We start from the raw sequence: 22,814 nt of genomic DNA, 5'->3' as shown, positions 1-22,814 counted from the left end.
TCCTTATCTGATCCTGTCCCTGTGTGTCCTTATCTGGTCCTGTGTGTCCTTATCTGGTCCTGTCCCTGTGTGTCCCTGTGTCTTCTTATCTGGTCCTGACCCTGTGTGTCCCTGTTCCTGTCCCGGTCTGGTCCAGGTCTGGGATTCAGTATAGCGGGTGGTGTGGGTAACCAACACGTTCCAGGGGACAACAGCATCTACGTGACGAAGATCATCGAGGGCGGAGCGGCACACCGCGATGGACGTCTCCAGATCGGTGACAAAATACTGGCAGTAAGAAAAAACCCTCAAACACGTCCTCAAACACGTCCTCAAACACGTCCTCAAACACGTCCTCAAACACGTCCTCAAACACGTCCTCACATCCTCAAACACGTCCTCAAACACGTCCTCATATGTCCTCAAACACGTCCTCAAACACGTCCTCAAACACGTCCTCAAACACGTCCTCAAACACGTCCTCAAACACGTCCTCAAACACGTCCTCAAACACTTCCTCACATCCTCAAACACGTCCTCAAACACGTCCTCATATGTCCTCAAACACGTCCTCAAACACGTCCTCAAACACGTCCTCAAACACGTCCTCAAACACGTCCTCAAACACTTCCTCACATCCTCAAACACGTCCTCAAACACGTCCTCAAACACGTCCTCAAACACGTCCTCACATCCTCAAACACGTCCTCAAACACGTCCTCAAACACGTCCTCACATCCTCAAACACGTCCTCAAACACTTCCTCAAAAACGTCCTCAAACACGTCCTCAAACACGTCCTCAAACACGTCCTCATATGTCCTCAAACACGTCCTCAAACACGTCCTCAAAAACGTCCTCAAACACATCCTCAAACACATCCTCACATCCTCAAACACGTCCTCAAACACGTCCTCAAAAACGTCCTCACGTCCTCAAACACGTCCTCAAACACGTCCTCAAACACGTCCTCAAAAACGTCCTCACGTCCTCAAACACGTCCTCAAACACGTCCTCAAACACGTCCTCAAACACGTCCTCAAACACGTCCTCAAACACGTCCTCACATCCTCAAACACGTCCTCAAACACATCCTCAAACACGTCCTCACATCCTCAAACACGTCCTCAAACACGTCCTCATATGTCCTCAAACACGTCCTCAAACACGTCCTCACATCCTCAAACACGTCCTCAAACACGTCCTCAAACACGTCCTCAAACACGTCCTCAAACACGTCCTCAAACACTTCCTCACATCCTCAAACACGTCCTCAAACACGTCCTCAAACACGTCCTCAAACACGTCCTCAAACACGTCCTCACATCCTCAAACACGTCCTCAAACACTTCCTCAAAAACGTCCTCAAACATGTCCTCAAACACGTCCTCATATGTCCTCAAACACGTCCTCAAACACGTCCTCAAACACGTCCTCAAACACGTCCTCAAAAACGTCCTCAAACACATCCTCAAACACATCCTCACATCCTCAAACACGTCCTCAAACACGTCCTCAAACACGTCCTCAAACACGTCCTCAAAAACGTCCTCACGTCCTCAAACACGTCCTCAAACACGTCCTCAAACACGTCCTCAAACACGTCCTCAAACACGTCCTCAAACACATCCTCAAACACGTCCTCAAACACGTCCTCACATCCTCAAACACGTCCTCAAACACATCCTCAAACACGTCCTCACATCCTCAAACACGTCCTCAAACACGTCCTCAAACACATCCTCAGGTCCTCAAAAACGTCCTCAAACACGTCCTCAAACACGTCCTCAGGTCCTCAAAAACGTCCTCAAACACGTCCTCAAACACGTCCTCAAACACGTCCTCAAAAACGTCCTCAAACACGTCCTCAAACACGTCCTCATATGTCCTCAAACACATCCTCAAACACGTCCTCAAACACGTCCTCACATCCTCAAACACGTCCTCAAACACGTCCTCAAAAACGTCCTCAAACACATCCTCAAACACATCCTCACATCCTCAAACACGTCCTCAAACACGTCCTCAAACACGTCCTCAAACACGTCCTCAAACACGTCCTCAAAAACGTCCTCAAACACGTCCTCAAACACGTCCTCAAAAACGTCCTCACGTCCTCAAACACGTCCTCAAAAACGTCCTCATATGTCCTCAAACACGTCCTCAAACACGTCCTCAAACACATCCTCAAACACATACTCATATGTCCTCAAACACGTCCTCAAACACGTCCTCAAACACGTCCTCAAACACGTCCTCAAACACGTCCTCACATCCTCAAACACGTCCTCAAACACGTCCTCACCCGTCCTCAAACACGTCCTCAAATACGTCCTCAATCACGTCCTCAAACACGTCCTCAAACACGTCCTGAAACACGTCCTCATCTGTCCTCATACATCCTCACATGTCCTCACACGTCCTCACACATCCTCACACATCCTCATCTGTCCTCATACATCCTCACATGTCCTCACACGTCCTCACACATCCTCACACATCCTCATCTGTCCTCACACGTCCTCACATGTCCTCACACATCCTCACACATCCTCATCTGTCCTCACACATCCTCACATGTCCTCACACGTCCTCACACGTCCTCACATGTCCTCACACGTCCTCACATGTCCTCACACGTCCTCACACATCCTCACATGTCCTCACACATCCTCACATGTCCTCACATGTCCTCACACGTCCTCACACATCCTCACATGTCCTCACACGTCCTCCCACGTCCTCACACGTCCTCACACATCCTCACACATCCTCACACGTCCTCACACATCCTCACACGTCCTCACACATCCTCACATGTCCTCACATGTCCTCACATGTCCTCACACGTCCTCACACATCCTCACACATCCTCACACGTCCTCACATGTCCTCACACGTCCTCACACGTCCTCACATGTCCTCACACATCCTCACATGTCCTCACACATCCTCACACGTCCTCACACATCCTCACACGTCCTCACACATCCTCACATGTCCTCACACGTCCTCACATGTCCTCACCTGTCCTCACAGGTCCTCACACATCCTCACCTGTCCTCACACGTCCTCACATGTCCTCACACATCCTCACCTGTCCTCACATGTCCTCACACGTCCTCACACATCCTCACACGTCCTCACACATCCTCACACGTCCTCACACGTCCTCACATGTCCTCACACATCCTCACACGTCCTCACATGTCCTCACACGTCCTCACACGTCCTCACACGTCCTCACACGTCCTCACACATCCTCACCTGTCCTCACACGTCCTCACACATCCTCACATGTCCTCACACATCCTCACACATCCTCATCTGTCCTCACACATCCTCACATGTCCTCACACGTCCTCACACGTCCTCACATGTCCTCACACGTCCTCACATGTCCTCACACGTCCTCACACATCCTCACACATCCTCATCTGTCCTCACACATCCTCACATGTCCTCACACGTCCTCACACGTCCTCACATGTCCTCACACGTCCTCACATGTCCTCACACGTCCTCACACGTCCTCACATGTCCTCACACATCCTCACATGTCCTCACACGTCCTCACACATCCTCACACATCCTCATCTGTCCTCACATGTCCTCACACGTCCTCACACGTCCTCACATGTCCTCACACGTCCTCACACGTCCTCACATGTCCTCACACATCCTCACATGTCCTCACACATCCTCACATGTCCTCACATGTCCTCACACGTCCTCACACATCCTCACATGTCCTCACACGTCCTCCCACGTCCTCACACGTCCTCACACATCCTCACACATCCTCACACGTCCTCACACATCCTCACACGTCCTCACACATCCTCACATGTCCTCACATGTCCTCACATGTCCTCACACGTCCTCACACATCCTCACACATCCTCACACGTCCTCACATGTCCTCACACGTCCTCACACGTCCTCACATGTCCTCACATGTCCTCACACATCCTCACACGTCCTCACACATCCTCACACGTCCTCACACATCCTCACATGTCCTCACACGTCCTCACATGTCCTCACCTGTCCTCACAGGTCCTCACACATCCTCACCTGTCCTCACACGTCCTCACATGTCCTCACACATCCTCACCTGTCCTCACATGTCCTCACACGTCCTCACACATCCTCACACATCCTCACACGTCCTCACACATCCTCACACGTCCTCACACGTCCTCACATGTCCTCACACATCCTCACACGTCCTCACATGTCCTCACACGTCCTCACACGTCCTCACACGTCCTCACATGTCCTCACACATCCTCACCTGTCCTCACACGTCCTCACACATCCTCACATGTCCTCACATGTCCTCACACGTCCTCACATGTCCTCACCTGTCCTCACAGGTCCTCACAGGTCCTCACACATCCTCACCTGTCCTCACACGTCCTCACATGTCCTCACACATCCTCATCTGTCCTCACACGTCCTCACACATCCTCACACATCCTCACACGTCCTCACACATCCTCACACGTCCTCACATGTCCTCACACGTCCTCACACGTCCTCACACATCCTCACACGTCCTCACACATCCTCACATGTCCTCACACGTCCTCACATGTCCTCACCTGTCCTCACAGGTCCTCACACATCCTCACCTGTCCTCACACGTCCTCACATGTCCTCACACATCCTCATCTGTCCTCACACGTCCTCACACATCCTCACACATCCTCACACGTCCTCACACATCCTCACACGTCCTCACATGTCCTCACACGTCCTCACATGTCCTCACACATCCTCACATGTCCTCACACGTCCTCACACGTCCTCACACGTCCTCACATGTCCTCACACGTCCTCACATGTCCTCACACATCCTCACACGTCCTCACATGTCCTCACACGTCCTCACATGTCCTCACACATCCTCACCTGTCCTCACACATCCTCACACATCCTCACACGTCCTCACACATCCTCACACGTCCTCACATGTCCTCACACGTCCTCACATGTCCTCACACATCCTCACCTGTCCTCACACATCCTCACACATCCTCACACGTCCTCACACATCCTCACACGTCCTCACATGTCCTCACACATCCTCACATGTCCTCACACGTCCTCACACGTCCTCACACGTCTTTACACTTCTTCATATGTCCGGGGCGCTAACGTTACCTGAGCTTTGTCCCCGGCAGGTGAACCACGTGTCCCTGGAGGACGTCCTGCATGAGGATGCCGTGGTGGCCCTGAAGAACACGGGGGAGGTGGTCTACCTGAAGGTTGCCACGCCCACCTCACAGTACATCCACCCAGCCGATCGATACAGCCCCCCCGACCTGACCAGCTGTACGTACACTTCCTGTTTCGTGGTCATGTTATAGTTTGTGTTTGCTGGAATAGCTTCTTTAAATTCTCATGGCTCTATAACGCTGACGACGTTCGAGCACCTTTATTTTAAGTAAACACAAAGTCCAATTTCTGTGCAGCCTACATGGAGCCGGACTACATGTGTGATTACCCACAAGTCCTCCCTCCTCCGTCACCCCGACGGTATTCGCCAATACCCCGAGGCATGATGGGAGAGGACGATTATTCTCGGGAGCCCCGCCGGGTCTGCGTCCAGCGGGGGTCCACAGGTCTGGGCTTCAACATCGTGGGGGGAGAGGACGGAGAAGGGATCTTCATCTCCTTCATCCTGGCAGGAGGACCAGCAGACCTGAGCGGAGAGCTCCGGAAGGGAGACCAGATCCTCAGTGTGAGTACAGAGACCAGATCCTCAGTGTGAGTACAGAGACCAGATCCTCAGTGTGAGTACAGAGACCAGATCCTCAGTGTGAGTACAGAGACCAGATCCTCAGTGTGAGTACAGAGACCAGATCCTCAGTGTGAGTACAGAGACCAGATCCTCAGTGTGAGTACAGAGACCAGATCCTCAGTGTAAGATCTGGTCCTTCTCTGGCGTTTTAGATATTTCAATGACTTTGTGTACATGTGTGTGTGTGTGTGTGTGTGTGTGAATACAGGTAAATGGGGTGGACCTCAGGTATGCTACCCATGAACAGGCAGCAGCAGCCCTAAAGAACGCCGGACAGACCGTCACCATCGTGGCCCAGTACAGACCTGAAGGTGAGATCATAGTAATACTACATAATACTAGTAGTACCCAGTACAGACCTGAAGGTGAGATCATAGTAATACTACATAATACTAGTAGTACCCAGTACAGACCTGAAGGTGAGATCATAGTAATACTACATAATACTAGTAGTACCCAGTACAGACCTGAAGGTGAGATCATAGTAATACTACATAATATTAGTAGTACCCAGTACAGACCTGAAGGTGAGATCATAGTAATACTACATAATACTAGTACAATAGCAAGTGTACCTGTACTACATGTCTGCAGAGTACAGTCGCTTCGAAGCAAAGATCCACGACCTGAGGGAGCAGATGATGAACAGCTCGTCCGGGAGTCTGAGAGCCAACCGCAGCTTCTACCTCAGGTGAGCCAGGTCGCCGCAACCTGCTCCAGCCGGTCCAGCTGGTGGAACCGGCGCCATCAGGACTGACGCGTGTTGTGGTTTCAGGGCGCTGTTCGACTACGACAAGCAGTGGGACTGTGGCGTCCTATCACAAGCTCTGGACTTTACCTTCGGGGAGGTTCTCCATGTGACGGACAGCGCCGATGACGAGTGGTGGCAGGCCAGACGGGTGAACCAGCAGGGGGAGCTGGAGGAGCTGGGCTACATCCCCTCCAAGCACAGGTTCATATGACGCATCAATCACCACCGCCGCTCCGCTAACGAACTCCTGATGACCAGCGCTGTTTGTGTGTTTCAGAGTGGAGAGGAAGGAGTGGTCACGTATGAAGAGTAAAGGTGAGTAAAGAGTGGTTATGTATGAAGAGTAAAGAAAGAGTGGTTATGTATGAAGAGTAATTAAAGAGTGGTTATGTATGAAGAGTAAAGGTAAAGAGTGGTTATGTATGAAGAGTAAAGAAAGAGTGGTTATGTATGAAGAGTAAAGGTAAAGAGTGGTTATGTATGAAGAGTAAAGAAAGAGTGGTTGTGTATGAAGAGTAAAGAAAGAGTGGTTATGTATGAAGAGTAAAGAAAGAGTGGTTATGTATGAAGAGTAAAGAAAGAGTGGTTATGTATGAAGAGTAAAGAAAGAGTGGTTATGTATGAAGAGTAATTAAAGAGTGGTTATGTATGAAGAGTAAAGGTAAAGAGTGGTTATGTATGAAGAGTAAATAAAGAGTGATCGCGTATGAAGAGTAAATAAGGAGTGATCGCGTATGAAGAGTAAATAAAGAGTGATCGCGTATGAAGAGTAAATAAAGAGTGATCGGGTATGAAGAGTAAATAAAGAGTGATCGGGTATGAAGAGTAAATAAAGAGTGATCGCGTATGAAGAGTAAAGAAAGAGTGGTTATGTATGAAGAGTAAATAAAGAGTGATCGGGTATGAAGAGTAAATAAAGAGTGATCGGGTATGAAGAGTAAATAAAGAGTGGTTATGTATGAAGAGTAAAGAAAGAGTGGTTATGTATGAAGAGTAAAGAAAGAGTGGTTATGTATGAAGAGTAAAGAAAGAGTGGTTATGTATGAAGAGTAAAGAAAGAGTGGTTATGTATGAAGAGTAAATAAAGAGTGGTTATGTATGAAGAGTAAATAAAGAGTGGTTATGTATGAAGAGTAAAGAAAGAGTGGTTATGTATGAAGAGTAAAGAAAGAGTGGTTATGTATGAAGAGTAAAGAAAGAGTGGTTATGTATGAAGAGTAAAGAAAGAGTGGTTATGTATGAAGAGTAAAGGTAAAGAGTGGTTATGTATGAAGAGTAAAGAAAGAGTGGTTATGTATGAAGAGTAAAGAAAGAGTGGTTGTGTATGAAGAGTAAAGAAAGAGTGGTTATGTATGAAGAGTAAAGAAAGAGTGGTTGTGTATGAAGAGTAAAGAAAGAGTGGTTATGTATGAAGAGTAAAGAAAGAGTGGTTATGTATGAAGAGTAAATAAAGAGTGGTTATGTATGAAGAGTAAAGAAAGAGTGGTTATGTATGAAGAGTAAAGAAAGAGTGGTTATGTATGAAGAGTAATTAAAGAGTGGTTATGTATGAAGAGTAAAGGTAAAGAGTGGTTATGTATGAAGAGTAAATAAAGAGTGATCGCGTATGAAGAGTAAATAAGGAGTGATCGCGTATGAAGAGTAAATAAAGAGTGATCGCGTATGAAGAGTAAATAAAGAGTGATCGGGTATGAAGAGTAAAGAAAGAGTGGTTATGTATGAAGAGTAAATAAAGAGTGATCGGGTATGAAGAGTAAATAAAGAGTGATCGGGTATGAAGAGTAAATAAAGAGTGATCGCGTATGAAGAGTAAAGAAAGAGTGGTTATGTATGAAGAGTAAATAAAGAGTGATCGGGTATGAAGAGTAAATAAGGAGTGATCGGGTATGAAGAGTAAATAAGGAGTGATCGGGTATGAAGAGTAAATAAGGAGTGATCGCGTATGAAGAGTAAATAAAGAGTGATCGGGTATGAAGAGTAAATAAAGAGTGATCGGGTATGAAGAGTAAATAAAGAGTGATCGGGTATGAAGAGTAAATAAAGAGTGATCGCGTATGAAGAGTAAAGAAAGAGTGGTTATGTATGAAGAGTAAATAAAGAGTGATCGGGTATGAAGAGTAAATAAGGAGTGATCGGGTATGAAGAGTAAATAAGGAGTGATCGCGTATGAAGAGTAAATAAAGAGTGATCGGGTATGAAGAGTAAATAAAGAGTGATCGGGTATGAAGAGTAAATAAGGAGTGATCGGGTATGAAGAGTAATAAAGAGTGATCGCGTATGAAGAGTAAATAAAGAGTGATCGCGTATGAAGAGTAAATAAAGAGTGGTTATGTATGAAGAGTAAATAAGTCAACATTTGCTTTCCGTTCACAGGAAGAGAAGGATTCGTTCACAGCTACGAGCTCATCACTCAGATTGAAGGTCAGTGTCACATGTAACCCTTGACCTTTGACCTTTGACCTTCACACAACCCCCCTCTTACACATGAGGAATAAAACGCACTCACTTCAGCACTCAGTGAAGAGACGCAAAACAACCACAGAGAGACACAAACAACCACAAAGAGACACAAACAACCACAAAAAGACACAAAACAACCACAGAGACACAAAACAACCATAAAGAGACAAAAACAAACCACAAAGAGGACCCAAAACAACCCAAAGAGACACAAAACAACCACAGAGACACAAAACAACCATAAAGAGACAAAAACAACCACAAAGAGACACAAAACAACCACAAAGAGATAGAAAACAACCACAGAGACACAAAAACAACCATAAAGAGCAAAAACAACCACAAAGAGACACAAAACAACCACAGAGACACAAAAACAACCACAAATAGACAAAAACAGCCACAGAGACACAAAACACACAGAGAGACCCAAAACCACCACAAAGAGACAAAAACAACCATAAAGAGACAAAAAACAACACAGAGACCCAAAACCACTACAAAGAGACAAAACAACCACTAAGGGACACAAAAAAGCCACAGAGACCCAAAACAACAACAAAGAGTACACAAAACAGCCACAGAGACACAAAACCACCACACAAGAGACAAAAACAACCATAAAAGAGACAAAAACAACCACAGAGACCCAAACACCAGAAAGAGACAAAAACCACCACAAAGAGACAAAAACCACCACAAAGAGACAAAAACAAAACAACCACAAAGAGACAAAACCACACAAAGAGACAAAAACAAAACAACCACAAAGAGACAAAAACAACCACAGAGACCCAAAACCACCACAAAGAGACAAAAAACAACCACAGAGACACAAAACAACCACAGAGACCCAAAACCACCACAAAGAGACAAAAATACAACCACAAAGAGACAAAAACAACCATATAGAGAGACACAAACAACGATAAAGAGACAAAACAACCACAGTAGAACCCAAAACCCCACAAAGAGACAAAAACAACCACAAAGAGACAAAAACAACCACAGAGAGACAAACAACCACAGAGAGACAAAAACAACCATAAAGAGACAAAAACAGCCACAGAGACCCAAAACCACTACAAAGAGACCAAAAACAACCACAGAGACACAAACAACCACAAAGAGACAAAAACAACCACAAATAGACAAAAACAACCACAAAGACCCAAAACCACCACAAAGAGACAAAAACAACCACAGAGACCCAAAACCACTACAAAGAGACAAAAAACAACCACAGAGACACAAAACCACTACAAAGGAGACCCAAAAACAACCACAAAGAGAACAAACAACCACAAAGAGACAAAAACAACCATAAAGAGACAAAAACAGCCACAGAGACCAAAACCACTACAAGAGACAAAAACAACCACAGAGACACAAAACAACCACAAAGAGACAAAAACAACCACAGAGACAGAAAACAACCACAAAGACCCAAAACCACCACAAAGAGACAAAAACAACCACAGAGACACAAAACAACCACAGAGACCACAAAACAACCACAAAGAGACAAAACAACCACAGAGACACAAAACAACCACAGAGACCCAAAACCACCACAAAGAGACAAAAACAACCACAAAGAGACACAAAACAACACAAAGAGACAAAAACAACCACAGAGAACAAAACCACCACAAAGAGACAAAAACAACCACAAAGAGACAAAAACAACCACAGAGAGACACAAACAACCATAAAGAGACAAAAACAGCCACAGAGACCCAAAACCACTACAAAGAGGACAAAAAACAACCACAGAGACACAAAACAACCACAGAGAGACAAAACAACCACAAAGAGACAAAACAACCACAGAGACCAAAACCACCACAAAGAGACAAAAACAACCACAGGAGACCAAAACAACCATAATGAGACACAAACAACCACAAAGAGACCAAAAACAACCACAAAGAGACAAAAACAACCACAGAGAGACAAAACAACCACAGAGAGACAAAAACAACCATAAAGAGACAAAAACAGCCACAGAGACCCAAAACCACCACAAAGAGACAAAAACAACCATAAAGAGACAAAAACAGCCACAGAGACCCAAAACCACCACAAAGAGACAAAAACAACCACAGAGACACAAAACAACCACAAAGAGACAAAAACAACCATAAAGAGACAAAAACAGCCACAGAGACCCAAAACCACTACAAAGAGACAACAACAACCACAGAGACACAAAACCACTACAAAGAGACAAAAACAACCACAGAGACACAAAACAACCACAAAGAGACAAAAACAACCATAAAGAGACAAAAACAGCCACAGAGACCCAAAACCACTACAAAGAGACAAAAACAACCACAGAGACACAAAACAACCACAAAGAGACAAAAACAACCACAGAGACACAAAACAACCACAAAGAGACAAAAACAACCACAAAGAGACACAAAACAACCACAAAGAGACAAAAACAACCACAGAGACACAAAACCACCACAAAGAGACAAAAACAACCACAAAGAGACAAAAACAACCACAGAGAGACACAAACAACCATAAAGAGACAAAAACAGCCACAGAGACCCAAAACCACTACAAAGAGACAAAAACAACCACAGAGACACAAAACAACCACAGAGAGACAAAACAACCACAAAGAGACAAAAACAACCACAGAGACCCAAAACCACCACAAAGAGACAAAACACCACAGAGAGACACACAAATAAAGACACAAACAACCACAAGAGACAAAACAACCACAAGAGACAAAACACCACAGAGAGACACAAACAACCATAAAGAGACAAAAACAACCACAGAGACCCAAAACCACCACAAAGAGACAAAAACAACCACAGAGAGACAAAAACACAAAGAGACAAAACAACCACAGAGACCAAAACCACCACAAAGAGACAAAAACAACCATAAAGAGACAAAAACAACCACAGAGACACAAAACCACCACAAAGAGACAAAAACAACCATAAGAGACAAAAACAACCACAGAGACACAAAACACCACAAAGAGACAAAAACAACCATAAAGAGACAAAAACAACCATAAGAGACACAAAACACCACAGAGACACAAAACAACCACAGAGACACAAAACAACCACAAAGAGACAAAAACAACCACAGAGACAAAAACAACCACAAAGAGACAAAAACAACCACAGAGACAAAAACAACCACAGAGACAAAAACAACCACAAAGAGACAAAAACAACCATAAAGAGACAAAAACAACCACAGAGACACAAAACAACCACAAAGAGACAAAAACAACCATAGAGACACAAAACAACCACAAGAGACAAAAACAACCACAGAGACCCAAAACACCACAAAGAGACAAAACAACCACAAAGAGACAAAAACAACCACAGAGAGACACAAACAACCATAAAGAGACAAAAACACCACAGAGACCCAAAACCACTACAAGAGACAAAAACAACCACAGAGACACAAAACAACCACAAAGAGACAAAAACAACCACAAAGAGACAAAAACAACCACAGAGACACAAAACAACCACAGAGAGACAAAACAACCACAAAGAGACAAAAACAACCACAGAGACCCAAAACCACCACAAAGAGACAAAACAACCACAAAGAGACAAAAACAACCACAGAGACCCAAAACCACCATAAAGAGACAAAAACAACCATAAAGAGACACAAAACAACCACAGAGACACAAAACAACCATAAAGAGACAAAAACAACCATGATGAGACACAAAACAACCACAGAGACACAAAACACCACAGAGACCCAAAACCACCACAAAGAGACAAAAACAACCACAAAGAGACAAAAACAACCACAGAGAGACAAACAACCACAGAGAGACAAAACAACCATAAAGAGACAAAAACAGCCACAGAGACCCAAAACCACCACAAAGAGACAAAAAACAACCATAAAGAGACAAAAACAGCCACAGAGACCCAAAACCACCACAAAGAGACAAAAAAAAACCACAAAGAGACAAAAACAACCACAGAGAGACAAAACAACCACAGAGAGACAAAACAACCATAAAGAGACAAAAACAGCCACAGAGACCCAAAACCACCACAAAGAGACAAAAACAACCATAAAGAGACAAAAACAGCCACAGAGACCCAAACCACCACAAAGAGACAAAAACAACCACAGAGACACAAAACAACCACAGAGAGACAAAAACAACCATAAAGAGACAAAAACAGCCACAGAGACCCAAAACCACTACAAAGAGACAAAACAACCACAGAGACCACAAAACCACTACAAAGAGACAAAAACAACCACAGAGACACAAAACAACCACAAAGAGACAAAAACAACCATAAAGAGACAAAAACAGCCACAGAGACCCAAAACCACTACAAAGAGACAAAAACAACCACAGAGACACAAAACAACCACAAAGATACAAAAAACAACCACAAGAGACACAAAACAACCACAAAGACCCAAAACCACCACAAAGAGACAAAAACAACCACAGAGACACAAAACAACCACAGAGACACAAAACAACCACAAAGAGACAAAAACAACCACAGAGACCAAAACAACCACAGAGTACCCAAAACCACCACAAAGAGACAAAAACAACCACAAAGAGACACAAAACAACCACAAAGAGACAAAAACAACCACAGAGACACAAAACCACCACAAAGAGACAAAAACAACCACAAAGAGACAAAAACAACCACAGAGAGACACAAACAACCATAAAGAGACAAAAAACAGTCCACAGAGACCCAAAACCACCACAAAGAGACAAAACAACCACAGAGACACAAAACAACCACAGAGAGACAAAACAACCACAAAGAGACAAAAACAACCACAGAGACCCAAAACCACCACAAAGAGACAAAAACAACCACAGAGAGACACAAACAACCATAATGAGACACAAAACAACCACAAAGAGACAAAAACAACCACAGAGAGACACAAACAACCATAAAGAGACAAAAACAGCCACAGGAGACCCAAAACCACTACAAAGAGACAAAAACAACCACAGAGACACAAAACAACCACAAAGAGACAAAAACAACCACAAAGAGACACAAAACAACCACAGAGACACAAAACAACCACAGAGAGAAAAAACAACCACAAAGAGACAAAAACAACCACAGAGACCCAAACCACCACAAAGAGACAAAAACAACCACAAAGAGACAAAAACAACCACAGAGACCCAAAACCACCACAAAGAGACAAAAACAACCATAAAGAGACACAAAACAACCACAGAGACACAAAACAACCATAAAGAGACAAAAACAACCATAATGAGACACAAAACAACCACAGAGACACAAAACAACCACAGAGACCCCAAAACCACCACAAAGAGACAAAAACAACCACAAAGAGACAAAAACAACCACAGAGAGACAAAACAACCACAGAGAGACAAAAACAACCATAAAGAGACAAAACAGCCACAGAGACCCAAAACCACCACAAAGAGACAAAAACAACCATAAAGAGACAAAACAGCCACAGAGACCCAAAACCACCACAAAGAGACAAAACAACCACAAAGAGGACAAAAAACACACCACAAGAGACAAAACAACCACAGAGAGACAAAAACAACCATAAAGATACAAAAACAGCCACAGAGACCCAAAACACCACAAAGAGACAAAAACAACCACAAAGAGACAAAAACAACCACAGAGACCCAAAACCACCACAAAGAGACAAAAACAACCACAGAGACACAAAACAACCACAAAGAGACAAAAACAACCATAAAGAGACAAAAACAGCCACAGAGACCCAAAACCACTACAAAGAGACAAAAACAACCACAGAGACACAAAACCACTACAAAGAGACAAAAACAACCACAGAGACACAAAACAACCACAAAGAGACAAAAACAACCATAAAGAGACAAAAACAGCCACAGAGACCCAAAACCACTACAAAGAGACAAAAACAACCACAGAGACACAAAACAACCACAAAGAGACAAAAACAACCACAGAGACACAAAACAACCACAAAGACCCAAAACCACCACAAAGAGACAAAAACAACCACAGAGACACAAAACAACCACAGAGACACAAAACAACCACAAAGAGACAAAAACAACCACAGAGACACAAAACACCACAGAGACCCAAAACCACCACAAAGAGACAAAAAACAACCACAAGAGACACAAACAACCACAAAGAGACAAAAACAACCACAGAGACACAAAACCACCACAAAGAGACAAAAACAACCACAAAGAGACAAAAACAACCACAGAGAGACACAAACAACCATAAGAGACAAAAAACAGCCACAGAGACCCAAAACCACTACAAAGAGACAAAAACAACCACAGAGCACAAACAACCACAGAGAGACAAAACAACCACAAGAGACAAAACAACCACAGATACCCAAACCACCACAAAGAGACAAAACAACCCACAGAGAGCCACAAACAACCATAATGAGACACAAACAACCACAAAGGAGACAAAACAACCACAAAGAGACAAAAACAACAACAGAGAGACACAAACAACCATAAAGAGACAAAACAAACCATAAAGAGACACAAAACACCATAATGAGACACAAAACAACCACAGAGACAGAAAACAACCACAGAGAGACAAAACAACCATAAAGAGAAAAAAACAACCACAGAGAGACAAAAACAACCACAGAAAGACAAAAACAACCACAGAGACACAAAACAACCACAAAGAGACAAAAACAACCACAAAGAGACAAAAACAACCATAATGAGACACAAAACAACCACAGAGAGACAAAAACAACCACAGAGACCCAAAACCACCACAAAGAGACAAAAACAACCACAAAGAGGACAAAAACAACCACAGAGAGACACAAACAACCATAAAGAGACAAAAACATCCACAGAGACCCAAAAACCACTACAAAGAGACAAAAACAACCCACAGAGACACAAAACCACCACAAATGAGACAAAAACAACCACAGAGACACAAAACAACCACAAAGAGACAAAAACAACCACAAAGAGACAAAAACAACCACAGAGACACAAAACAACCACAGAGAGACAAAACAACCACAAAGAGACAAAAACAACCACAGAGACACAAAACAACCACAGAGAGACAAAACAACCACAAAGAGACAAAAACAACCACAGAGACCCAAAACCACTCACAATGAGACAAAAACAACCACAGAGAGACAAAAACAACCACAGAGACCCAAAACCACCACAAAGAGACAAAACAACCACAGAGACACAAAACACTACAAAGAGACAAAAACAACCACAGAGACACAAAACAACCACAAAGAGACAAAAACAACCATAAAGAGACAAAAACAGCCACAGAGACCCAAAACCACTACAAAGAGACAAAAACAACCACAGAGGACACAAAACAACCACAAAGAGACAAAACAACCACAGAGACACAAAACAACCACAAAGACCCAAAACCACCACAAAGAGACAAAAACAACCACAGAGACACAAAACAACCACAGAGACACAAAACAACCACAAAGAGACAAAAACAACCACAGAGACACAAAACAACCACAGAGACCCAAAACCACCACAAAGAGACAAAAACAACCACAAAGAGACACAAAACAACCACAAAGAGACAAAAACAACCACAGAGACACAAAACCACCACAAAGAGGACAAACAACCACAAAGAGACAAAAACAACACGAGAGACACAAACAACCAAAAGAGACAAAACAGCCACAGAGACCCAAAACCACTACAAAGAGACAAAACAACCACAGAGACACAAAACAACCACAGAGAGAAAACAACCACAAAGAGACAAAAACAACCACAGAGACCAAACACCACACAAGAGACAAACAACCACAGAGAGACACAAACAACCATAATGAGACAAAAACAACCACAAAGAGACAAAAACAACCACAAAGAGACAAAAACAACCACAGAGAGACACAAACAACCAATAAAGAGACAAAAACAACCACAAAGAGACACAAAACAACCACAGAGACACAAAACAACCACAGAGACACAAAACAACCATAAAGAGACAAAAACAACCACAGAGACACAAAACAACCACAAAGAGACAAAAACAACCACAAAGAGACAAAAACAACCACAAAGAGACAAAAACAACCACAGAGAGACAAAACAACCACAAAGAGACAAAAAACAACCATAGAGACAAAAAACAACCACAGAGACCCAAAACAACCAACAGAGACACAAAACAACCACAAGAGACAAAAACAACCACAGAGACACAAAACAACCACAGAGAGACAAAACAACCCAAACAGAGACAAAAACAACCACAGAGACCCAAAACCACCACAAAGAGACAAAAACAACCACAGAGACCCAAAACCACCACAAAGAGACACAAACAACCTAAGAGAGACAAAAACAACCACAGGATACACAAAACAACCACAGATACCCAAAACCACCACAAAGAGACAAAAACAACCACAAATTAGACAAAAAAAACCACAGAGAGACACAAACAACCATAAAGAGACAAAAACAACACAGAGAGACACAAACAACCATAAAGAGACAAAACAGCCACAGAGACCCAAACAACCACAAAGAGACAAAAACAACCACAGAGACACAAAACAACCACAGAGACCCCAAAACCCACCACAAAGAGACCAAAAACAAACACAGAGCACACAGAAACAACCACAGAGACACAAAACAACCCAAAGAGACAAAAACAACCACAGAGACACAAAACAACCACAGAGGACACAAAACCCCCACAAATGTAGACAAAAACAACCCACAAAGAGACACAAAACAACCACAACGAGACAAAAACAAACCACAGAGACCAAAACCACCACATAAGTAGACAATAAAACAACAACAAAGAGAACAAAAACAACCACATGAGAGACACAAAAACAACCATAAAGAGACAAAAACAGCCACAAAATACCCAAAACCACTACAAAGAGTCACAACATCAACAACACAGAGACACAAAACATACCACAGAGAGCACAAAACAACCACAAAGAGACAAAACAACCACAGAGACCCAAAACCACCACAAAGAGAACAAAAACAACCACAGAGAGACAAAAACAACCACAAAGAGACAAACAACAACCACAGAGAGACACAAAACAACCATAAAGAGACAAAAACAGCCACAGAGACCCAAAACCACTACAAAGAGACAAAAACAACCACAGAGACACAAAACAACCACAAAGAGACAAAAACAACCACAGAGAGACAAAACCACCACAAAGAGACAAAAACAACCATAAAGAGACAAAAACAACCACAGAGTCACAAAACAACCACAAAGAGACAAAAACAACCATAAAGAGACAAAAACAACCATAATGAGACACAAAACAACCACAGAGACAGAAAACAACCACAGAGAGACAAAACAACCATAAAGAGAAAAAAACAACCACAGAGAGACAAAAAAAAACCACAGAAAGACAAAAACAACCATAAAGAGAAAAAAACAACCACAGAGAGACAAAACAACCACAAAGAGACAAAAACAACCATAATGAGACACAAAACAACCACAGAGAGACAAAAACAACCACAGAGACCCAAAAACCACCACAAAGAGACAAAAACAACCACAAAGAGGACAAAACAACCACAGAGAGACACAAACAACCATAAAGAGAAAAAAACAGCCACAGAGACCCAAACCACTACAAAGAGACAAAACAACCACAAAGAGACAAAAACAACCACAAAGAGACAAAAACAACCACAGAGACACAAAAGTAACCACAGAGAGACAAAACAACCACAAAGAGACAAAACAAACCACAGAGACACAAAACCAACCACAGAGAGACAAAACAAACCACAAAAGAGACAAAAAACAACCACAGAGACCCAAAACCACCACAATGAGACAAAAACAACCACAAAGAGACAAAAACAACCACAGAGGACCCAAAACCACCCAAAGAGACAAAAACAAACCATAAAGAGACACAAAACAACCACAGAGACACAAAACAACCACAAAGAGACAAAAACAACCACAGAGACACAAAACAACCACAGAGAGACAAAACAACCACAAAGAGACAAAAACAACCACAGAGACCCAAAACCACCACAAAGAGACAAAAACAACCATAAAGAGACACAAAACAACCACAGAGAGACAAAACAACCACAGAGACACAAAACAACCACAAAGAGACAAAACAACCACCAGAGACACAAAACAACCACAGAGAGACAAACAACCACAAAGAGACAAAAAACAACCACAGAGACCCAAAACCACCACAAAGAGACAAAAACAACCACAGAGACCCAAAACCACCACAAAGAGACACAAACAACCATAAAGAGACAAAAACAACCACAGAGACACAAAACAACCACAGAGACCCAAAACCACCACAAAGAGACAAAAACAACCACAAAGAGACAAAAACAACCACAGAGAGACACAAACAACCATAAAGAGACAAAAACAGCCACAAAGACCCAAAACCACTACAAAGAGACAAAAACAACCACAGAGACACAAAACAACCACAAAGAGACAAAAACAACCACAAAGAGACACAAAACAACCACAGAGAGACACAAACAACCATAAAGAGACAAAAACAGCCACAGAGACCCAAAACCACTACAAAGAGACAAAAACAACCACAGAGACACAAAACAACCACAGAGAGACAAAAACAACCACAAAGAGACAAAAACAACCACAGAGACACAAAACAACCACAGAGACACAAAACAACCACAAAGAGACAAAAACAACCACAGAGACACAAAACAACCACAGAGACCCAAAACCACCACAAAGAGACAAAAACAACCACAGAGACACAAAACAACCACAGAGAGACAAAAACAACCACAGAGACCCAAAACCACCACAAAAGAGACAAAAACAACCACAAAGAGACACAAAACAACCACAAAAAGACAAAACAACCACAGAGACCCAAAACCACCACCAAAGAGACAAAAACAACCACAAAGAGACAAAAACAACCACAGAGAGACACAAACAACCATAAAGAGACAAAAACAGCCACAAAGACCCAAAACCACTACAAAGAGACAAAAACAACCACAGAGACACAAAACAACCACAAAGAGACAAAAACAACCACAGAGACCCAAAACCACCACAAAGAGACAAAAAACAACCACAGAGAGACAAAAACAACCACAGAGAGACAAAAACAACCACAAAGAGACAAAAACAACCACAGAGAGACACAAACAACCATAAAGAGACAAAAACAGCCACAGAGACCCAAAACCACTACAAAGAGACAAAAACAACCACAGAGACACAAAACAACCACAAAGAGACAAAAACAACCACAGAGACACAAAACAACCACAGAGAGACAAAACAACCACAAAGAGACAAAAACAACCACAAAGAGACACAAAACAACCACAAAGAGACAAAAACAACCATAAAGAGACAAAAACAACCACAGAGACACAAAACCACCACAAAGAGACAAAAACAACCATAAAGAGACAAAAACAACCACAGAGACACAAAACAACCACAAAGAGACAAAAACAACCATAATGAGACACAAAACAACCACAGAGAGACAAAACAACCACAGAGAGACAAAACAACCATGAAGAGAAAAAAACAACCACAAAGAGACAAAAACAACCACAGAGAGACAAAAACAACCACAGAGAGACAAAACAACCATAAAGAGAAAAAAACAACCACAAAGAGACAAAAACAACCACAGAGACCCAAAACCACCACAAAGAGACAAAAACAACCATAATGAGACACAAAACAACCACAGAGAGACAAAAACAACCACAGAGACCCAAAACCACCACAAAGAGACAAAAACAACCACAAAGAGACAAAAACAACCACAGAGAGACACAAACAACCATAAAGAGACAAAAACAGCCACAGAGACCCAAAACCACTACAAAGAGACAAAAACAACCACAGAGACACAAAACAACCACAAAGAGACAAAAACAACCACAGAGACACAAAACAACCTATCCCAGCTGACATAGGGCGAAGGCAGGGGACACCCTGGACAGGCCGCCAGTCCATCGAGGGCACATGTAGGGACATACAACCATTCACTCTCACATTCACACCTATGGGACATTTAGAGATCAATTAACCTGCAGCATGTCTTTGGACTGTGGGAGGAAGCCGGAGAGCCCCGAGAGAACCCACGCTGCCACGGGGAGAACATGCAAACTCCACACAGAAGGACCGCTCCGACCGGGAATCGAACCCGCGGCCCTCTTGCTGTGAGGCGACAGTGCTAGCCACTACACCACCGTGGAGCCCAAAACCACCACAAAGAGACAAAAACAACCACAGAGAGACAAAACCAACCACAAAGAGACACAAACAACCACAAAGAGACACAAAACAACCACAAAGAGACAAAAACAACCACAGAGACACAAAACAACCACAAAGAAGCACAGAACAACCACAAAGATACACAAAACAACCACACAACCACAATGAGAAGCAATACAACCACAAAGATACACAAAACAACCACAAAGAGACCAAAACAACCACAGAGACACACAACAACCACAATGAGATGCAATACAACCACAAATATACACAAAACAACCACTAAGAGACACAAAACAACCACAAAGAGACACAAACAACCACACAACCACAATGAGATGCAATACATCACAATGAGATGCAATACAACCACAAAGATACACAAAACAACCACAAAGAAACTCCCGGCCCTGTGTCTCCCAGGTGTTTGTCAGTAACGAGCAGGTGTTAATAGTTAGTCATCTAGGTGTTCATAACCTGCCTCTCTGTTTCTGTAGTGGACTATGCTCGTCCCGTCATTATCCTCGGCCCGACCAAAGACCGGGTCAACGACGACCTGCTCTCCGAGTTCCCGGACAAGTTTGGCTCCTGCGTCCCTCGTAAGTGTTGTTGAAACTGAAAACATGACATAGACAAACAGGAAGTGATGTCACTCTCTCTCTCCGCAGACACGACTCGGCCTCGGAGGGACTACGAGGCCGATGGGCGGGACTACCACTTTGTGTCGTCCCGGGAGCAGATGGAGCGGGACATCCAATCCCACCGCTTCATCGAGGCGGGGCAGTACAACAACCACCTGTACGGCACGTCGGTGCAGAGCGTCCGACAGGTGGCCGAGCAGGTGAGACACACCACTCACTGCGGTCACGTGTCGGGATGTTGGAGTTGTTGCAGCGATGAGCTGACGGTGTGCGTTTGTGTGTGCGTGTGCGCGTGTGTGTGTGCGTTTGTGCTCATCAGGGGAAACACTGCATCCTGGATGTGTCGGCCAACGCAGTGAGGAGGCTGCAGGCCGCTCAGCTGCAACCCATTGCCATCTTCATCCGACCTCGGTCCCTGGAGAACATCCTGTAAGTCAGTGAGGTCATCAGTGAGGTCATGAAATACGTCACAATTGACGCTTTCACTGCTGTTTCACGTAGACAGTTAAAATAAGTGTGTGTGTGTGTGTGTACAGGGATCTGAACAAGCGTCTGTCGGAGGATCAGGCGAGGAAAGCTCTGGATCGAGCCATCAAACTGGAACAAGACTTTCTCGAGTGTTTCACGGGTAAAAACAATCTTCATGCAGGTGAGACGAAGGTTCTGGTTACAGATTAATGTTAACTGTGTGTGTTTGTAAGGGCAGCCATCGTGCACGGCGACAGCTTCGAGGAGGTCTACCACCTGGTCAAAGCAGTCATTGAGGAGCAGAGCGGTCCGTACATCTGGGTTCCAGCTCGTGACAGACTCTGA

General features: G+C 43.6%; 1 protein-coding gene across 1 annotated transcript in view; it reads left to right on the top strand.

Moving 5' to 3' along the window:
• The window catches only part of dlg4b (discs, large homolog 4b (Drosophila)), a 50,560-nt gene extending 27,746 nt beyond the window's left edge, over positions 1 to 22,814 (top strand). The window contains exons 6-18 of the mRNA XM_034556982.1: positions 137 to 273; positions 5,168 to 5,318; positions 5,459 to 5,727; positions 5,996 to 6,098; positions 6,382 to 6,478; positions 6,563 to 6,739; positions 6,816 to 6,853; positions 8,912 to 8,959; positions 21,858 to 21,959; positions 22,029 to 22,201; positions 22,321 to 22,430; positions 22,538 to 22,629; positions 22,708 to 22,814. Coding sequence (XP_034412873.1) covers positions 137 to 273; positions 5,168 to 5,318; positions 5,459 to 5,727; positions 5,996 to 6,098; positions 6,382 to 6,478; positions 6,563 to 6,739; positions 6,816 to 6,853; positions 8,912 to 8,959; positions 21,858 to 21,959; positions 22,029 to 22,201; positions 22,321 to 22,430; positions 22,538 to 22,629; positions 22,708 to 22,814 — 1,604 coding nt within the window. The remainder of the gene's footprint in view (positions 1 to 136; positions 274 to 5,167; positions 5,319 to 5,458; positions 5,728 to 5,995; positions 6,099 to 6,381; positions 6,479 to 6,562; positions 6,740 to 6,815; positions 6,854 to 8,911; positions 8,960 to 21,857; positions 21,960 to 22,028; positions 22,202 to 22,320; positions 22,431 to 22,537; positions 22,630 to 22,707) is intronic.

The sequence above is a fragment of the Cyclopterus lumpus genome, chromosome 18 (genome assembly GCF_009769545.1).
Source record: "Cyclopterus lumpus isolate fCycLum1 chromosome 18, fCycLum1.pri, whole genome shotgun sequence".
Taxonomy (NCBI): domain Eukaryota; kingdom Metazoa; phylum Chordata; class Actinopteri; order Perciformes; family Cyclopteridae; genus Cyclopterus; species Cyclopterus lumpus.
Note: the sequence above shows the minus strand (reverse complement) of the source record. Positions and strands in the feature narration are given on the sequence as shown.